The sequence below is a fragment of the Gossypium raimondii genome, chromosome 4 (genome assembly GCF_025698545.1).
Source record: "Gossypium raimondii isolate GPD5lz chromosome 4, ASM2569854v1, whole genome shotgun sequence".
Taxonomy (NCBI): domain Eukaryota; kingdom Viridiplantae; phylum Streptophyta; class Magnoliopsida; order Malvales; family Malvaceae; genus Gossypium; species Gossypium raimondii.
Genome location: NC_068568.1, coordinates 11,415,011 through 11,421,790, shown reverse-complemented (window position 1 = coordinate 11,421,790; position 6,780 = coordinate 11,415,011). Strand labels below are relative to the sequence as shown.

The following is a 6,780-nucleotide window of genomic DNA, read 5'->3' as shown; positions in this document are numbered from 1 at the left end:
TACTTTACACCATTATTTGAAAAAAAAAATTAGGCTGGGGGACCCTGATGGTCGACACCACTTTTACATATAAAGAAATAATTTTATTTTTTGGATGCTAGCCAACTGATGGTCAGACTCACTTTATCATATAAAAAAAATTTTAGGTTAAGGGTAGTAGATGGTCGGCTTCAGTTTTCTCAGGGATTGGAAAAAAAATTCATGTGTTAGGACGCTGATGGCCGTAATCTTTGTATCAGAATTGAGAAATAAAATTTTGGATGCCACCCTTGTACCAGATTTGAGAAAAAAAATGTGGGTGATGGGACACTAATGGCCGGCACCCCTTCAATATATAAAGTTTTTTTCTCTTCCATTTGAGCTTTTTCTCTATATTTTTCAGTTGAAATCCAATATTAGTGTTTTGTTTGTTAAGGAGGAAGCAAATTTTGTTGAAAATGAGTTCCCAAATTTTGTTAGTTTATGTTCATTTCGATTGAGAAATTATAAATACAGCTGAAGAAGGTTATGTTTTTTAAAGTCGGTAAAAAATCAGAATGAGATTCAACAAACGTGTTATGCTGGTGGATTTGAAGTAGAAGATCGATACAAAATAGCTACTCGACGAGGGAAACAGATGTTGTGATTGTTTTACAAATTTTTTATTTCAACAGATCCACTAAAGTTCACAGAAATAGAACTTGAAGATGATAATCATCTAGGGACAATGATAGTAATTTATTGCCCCCCCGACCGAAGATGGAAAACCTGAGTCCAATTGAGTTGTTTACGGAGATAGCTAAACTGGAACATATTCAAGTTGTAATTCCAATAAGTCAGCATTCTAGAATTGATTTTGATCTTAATGTCTACTGGGAAGATCATTCCAATTGTGGACGGCCACTACAAACTCCCAAAAATTTAATCTACAGTGGATGTTTGTATAACGTCCCAATATTGTGTCCTCGTCTAGATATTCATCCAAAGGTGTTGGCCACCATAGAAGATTGTCAGGAAGGCCTCGATAATGAAGAGCAGCCCGACCATGAATGTAACAGCCTGATTTTTAATGGTGTCGGAAATAGCGGTTCGAGATCACCAAATCTGACAAGTAAGCTCGTAAATTTTATTATTTAGTATTTACGAGTCAAATGTGATTTTAGAAACATTTTTGCATCAGTAATTTGTGTTTTATAAGGATTTATTAGGTCAAGTGGTTTAGAAAATAAGATATTGAGACATCGTTTCTATGAACTGAGTCGTAAATATTTTTATAAATATTTACGAAGTGTCATTAAGGTAGTATTAAAGTTTCGTTAGAAAATTTTAACGTTTTGATAGTTAATTAATTAAAAAAGACTAAATTGGAAAAGATGCAAAACTTGCTAATTAAGAGAAATAGTGATTAAATAGCCTAAATGGTAAATAAGGGATGACTTAAAGAGTAATTAAGCCTAAATGAATTGGCTGAGGCGGCATAAGCACAAAAAAATGCTAAAATGATTTGATTAAAGGGCAAAATTAGAAATAAACAAAATTAAAATATCAAATTGAAAAGCCTAAAAGTTTCTAGACATTTTCTTCATCAATTTTCTGTCCAAAAACACCATTGAAGAGCTCTCAAAGCTGGTTTTCATATTTTAGCTTCATATCAAGAGCCCGTAGATACTCGTGAAAAAGGAAAATTTTCAAAATAGTCTCTGAACTTCTGCAAATATTACAATTTAACCCAGGTAAGTTCGTTTGGTTAAAATTAAACATTTATAATTATATTGATTTGATGAATGATATTATGTATTTAGTCTGTTGTTGAAAATAAAATATTGTTAAAGTTTCAAAATTGAATTGAATGTTCGAATTTAAATGGAACGTGGGATATGAGTACATTCAGCAATTGATGAATTGACGACATTGGAGGAAAGTGACAACAAATTACCCAAGTAAACTGAGGTTTAGCATTTGTTGCGAACTTTTGTGTTTACTTTCTGTTTAGCTCTCACGAACTTCTGTTTAACTCATATGAGTTTCCGTTCAGCTTTATTGAGCTTCTGTTTAACCCTTATGGGTTTCTGTTCAACTCTTACGAGCTTCCGTTCAACCCTTATGGGTTTCTGTTTAGCTCTCATGAGCTTCTGTTCAGCCTTTGAGCTTCTGATAACGATATACTCTTATTCGTAAATCGTTCTCCGATTTGGTAAGATTAGATTATCGTAAGGTTGGGAGATCGGATCAGCACATTAAGCCACACTATCCAAATTGTTCCGGTAATTTTTGCAACGTACATTATGGTTTATATGACATGTATAGGTTGGAATGGTTTGATCAAAGTTAGTTGTGTATATAATATGAATTACATTTTGTTTATTTTCTTACAATCAACTTATATACATATATAGGTAGTTTATCATGCTTGACATGAGTTCGGTATGGTTAAATGAATGATAGTTTATAGGCATGTTGGTGATTGAAATAGTATAGTATAATTAGCATAAATATGTGCATATGTGTTTTGATCAATATGGTAAATTTAAAATGCTATGATATATGAGACAATATGACATGTTTAGAGCTTGAGCTGAGTGTATCGATGGTCTTCTTATGGCCTATAAGTATGACATTTGAAATGATTAGGTTGAAATAAAAAATGGGTGAGAAATGTGGCCTTAAAATAACCTATTTTCGTCTATATAGGGAGAGACACGGGCGTGCGTCTCAACCGTGTGTGACACATGGCCTAGCACATGGGCGTGTGGTCTGGCCGTGTGTCTCTTGTATCTTTAAATTTTAAAAACATAATGCTTAAGTATTCTCACACGGGCGTGTGGATTGGCCCTGTAACCCATGCACATTAATTTCACTAGTTAGTATGCTCACATTGCCTAGCACACGGGAGTGTGGCTTGGTCGTATGACCCAAGTAAGAGAGTTACATGGGCATGGACACGGACTGGGACACGACCGTGTGAGCCACACGGCCTGGCCACAAGGGCATATGTCCCCTACACTTAAGAAAATTTTAAAATTTTGCGAAAAATTCTCTGAGTTTTTGGTTTAGTCCCGATTCATTCTCAACGTGTATTTTGGGACTCGATGGCTCATACAAGGGACAATATGAATGATTTATGATTAGTATATGATATGTATATTTTATGTTATGACCCTGTTTTGACAACGGTTAAGGGTTAGGGGTGTTACATTTAGTGGTATCAGAGCTTCGATTTAGCCAATTCTCGGAACGAACGTAATGTGTAAAATGTCTAGAAATACATGCCATATAAATCTGTGATAGTGTGATGTGTATGATCCGATCTAACCTTTGTTTTTTTATAGATTGTAAAGATGTTAGACAGATCTGAACGTGCTGACAATGATGGAGTTAATAGTAGAGCACAGACCTTTAAATATGGGACGAGTAGTAATGTCCCGATCCCTCAGGCTCAAGACCAAGAACTTAAAAACATGTTTTTTGGATCTATGAACAAGTGTTTTAGTGAGTTCATGTAGGGAAGAAATTCGGCTCAGCAACCTCCATCCCTTACTGTACCACCTATAGTGCCTCTGGTTGTACCTCGACCTCCTCCAGTCACTGAATCTGGTAAACGTACTCCGATTAAGAAACTCAGAAAGTGTGGGGCTAAAAAATTTTGGGGTAGGTCAGAAGATGATCCAGTTAAAACCGATTATTGGCTTCAAATACAATAAGGGTCTTCGAAGAAATGGCTTGCTCCCCTGATAATTATTTGAGATGTGTTGTGTCATTACTGAAAGAGGAAACATATAATTAGTGGTCGACAATAGTGGCTGTAGTGCCAAAAGAGAAAATTTTCTTGGAATTCTTCTAGAATGAATTTAAAAATAAATATATCGGTAAAAGGTATTTAGACAAGAAAAAGAGGGAATTCCTTGAGTTGCGCCAAAGGAACAAATCAATAGTCGAGTATGAAAGGGAATTTGTATACCTCAATAAATATGCTCGAGAAATTGTACCAACCGAAGAAGAAATGTGCATCCGGTTTGAAGAAGGGTTGAATGATGAAATCCAAATGATGATTGGAGGTATTGAAATACGAGAATTTGTTGTATTGTCATGTCGTGCACAGAAGACGGAAGAGGTGTATAACAAAAAAGTGCAACGAGATAGGCAGAATCGAGAATCTTACAAAAGAGGTTCTTCTAAATCATTTTTGGCATTACCTGCGAAAAAGTATAAATATAATTTCAGTCGAGCTACCTCAATGCCTGAACGTTCGAATAAAAACAAGATGATTCAACAAGATTTCGAGATATCTACTAGACTCGCTGTTAGTGTGGGTAGTGTGCAAAATACTCCTAAGCCCAAATATAGATACTGTGGGAAATACCACCCTAGTGAGTGTAGAAGTAAATGGGGGCCTGTTACAAATATGGAGCAACTGATCATTTTATCCAAAATTGTCTTCAACTGCAAAATAAAGATGAAGAGCAAAAATAAAAGTAATCGGCTACTTCTCAGAGAAGTAGATGTTCGGGCCAAAATGGTACCACTAAGATTACTCGTTCGGGTATGAAAGATACCACTACTCGGCCAGAGGCTAGAGCACCTACGCGTACCTTTGCCATTCAAGTAAGAGAGGACACCACTGCTCCAGATGTGATTGCTGGTACATTCTATCTCTTTGATGTTACTGTGTATGTATTGATTGACCCTGGGTCCACTCATTCTTATATTTGCATTGCATTAGTAGTGGAAAAGAAGTTACCTATTGAATCTACTGATTATGATATTCAAGTTACTAATCCGTTAGGTCAAAGTGTGATAGTTAATTTAATGTATTGTAATTGTTCACTGAAAGTGAAAGGCTGTGAATTCCCTGCTGATTCGATGTTACTCCTCTTTCGGGAATTTGATGTTATTCTAGGAATAGATTGGTTATCTTTACATGATCCTGTGCTGAATTGCAAATAGAAATGGATTGATTTGAAATGTCAAACAAGAGAGATAATTTCAGTTAAGTCTGAAAATCCAAAAGATATTGTTAGAATCATTTCAGGTTTTTTTGCTTAGAAATTAATGCGAAAAGGTAATGAGGCATTTCTAGCCTACATTCTTGATACTCGAGATTCAGAATCAAAGTTAGATCAGTTACCAGTTGTTAGTGAGTTTGCTAATGTGTTTCCTGAAGAATTGTCGAGTTTACCACCTGATCGTGAAGTTGAGTTTGTAATTGCTATGATTCCTAGAACTGCTCCGATATCAGTAACACCATACCGTATGGCACCAGCTGAATTAAAATAGTTAAAAGCATAGTTGCAAGAGTTATTAGACTGATGATTTATCAAACCGAGTACGTCTCCCTGGGGTACACCTGTTTTATTTGTGAAAAAGAAAGACAATTCTTTAAGACTGTGCATAGATTACAGATAGTTGAACAAGGTTACAATTAAAAATAAATATCCTTTACCACATATCGACGATCTGTTTGATCAACTGAAAGGTGCTGTAGTATTTTCGAAGATAGACCTTAGATCCGAGTATTATCAGTTGAAGGTTAAAGAGTGTGATGTGCTAAAGACTGCTTTCAGAACTCGATACGGTCATTATGAGTTTTTGGTAATGCCATTTGGCTTGACTAATGCTCCTGCTGCTTTCATAGGTTTAATGAATCAAATTTTTCAACCTTATTTAGATAGATTTGTAGTTGTGTTTATTGATGATATATTGATCTATTCCAAGACAGAATCTGAGCATGTACAACATTTAAAAATTGTGCTACAGACTTTGAGAGAAAAGTAGTTGTACTCAAAGTTTAGCAAATGTGAATTTTGGCTTCACGAGGTTGGATTTTTGGGTTATATTGTATCAGCTGATGGGATTTGAGTTGATCTGAGTAAAATTTCTGCTGTGGTAAACTAGAATACACCGAAAAATATTTTAGAAATGCGAAGTTTTCTGGGTCTAGCAAGTTACTACCGATGTTTTGTTAAAAACTTTTCGATAATTGCTTCTCCGTTGACCTGATTATTACATAAAAATGTTGAATTTGTTTGGTCTAATGAGTGTAAGCAAAGTTTTGATCAGCTGAAAAAGATATTGACGGAAGCTCCAGTGTTAACTCAGCCAGAATTTGGTGTACCGTATGTTGTTTTATAGTGATGTGTCTCTAAATGGTTTGGGTTGTATACTAATGCAATCAAGAAAGGTAGTAGCCTATGCTTGTCAACAATTAAAGCCACACGAGAAGAATTATCCTACACATGATCTTGAGTTGGATCGTATTTGCTTTGAAAATTTAGAGACCTTATTTATACGATGAGAAATGTTACGTGTTTACATATCACAAAAGTTTGAAATATTTGATGACTCAGAAAAAATTGAATTTGAGATAGAGACGGTGGCTAGAAATACTGAAAGATTATGATTTGGTTATTGACTACCATCCGGGAAAGGCTAATGTAGCTGCGGATGCACTTAGTCGAAAGTCGTCTTTGTTTACACTTCGAGTGTTGAATGCTTATTTAACTCTTAATAAAGATGGTTCCGTATTAGCAGAGTTGAGAACAAAACCTCTGTTTCTTTAACGAATTCAGGAATTACAAGATAATGATCCTTAGTTGGTACTCAAACGACAGATGGTTCAGAATAATCTGAGTTCGGAGTATAGCATTGATGATAGTGGTATGTTACATTATCGCAATAGAATTTGCGTTCTGAATAATACAGATTTGAAAAATGATATTCTTTCTGAAGCTCACAGTAGCATGTAATCTATTAATCCGGGCAGTACAAAGATGTATTGTGATTTGAAACGGATGTATTTGTGGT

At 35.2% G+C, this 6,780-nt stretch overlaps 1 protein-coding gene across 1 annotated transcript; it reads left to right on the top strand.

Moving 5' to 3' along the window:
* Positions 1 to 4,521: 4,521 nt before the first annotated feature.
* Positions 4,522 to 5,253, top strand: LOC128040423 (uncharacterized). Its single transcript, XM_052629170.1, has 2 exons — positions 4,522 to 4,905; positions 5,023 to 5,253. Exons 1-2 carry the CDS (start codon positions 4,522 to 4,524, stop codon positions 5,251 to 5,253), a joined length of 615 nt encoding a protein of 204 aa, XP_052485130.1.
* The last annotated feature ends 1,527 nt before the right edge of the window (positions 5,254 to 6,780 follow it).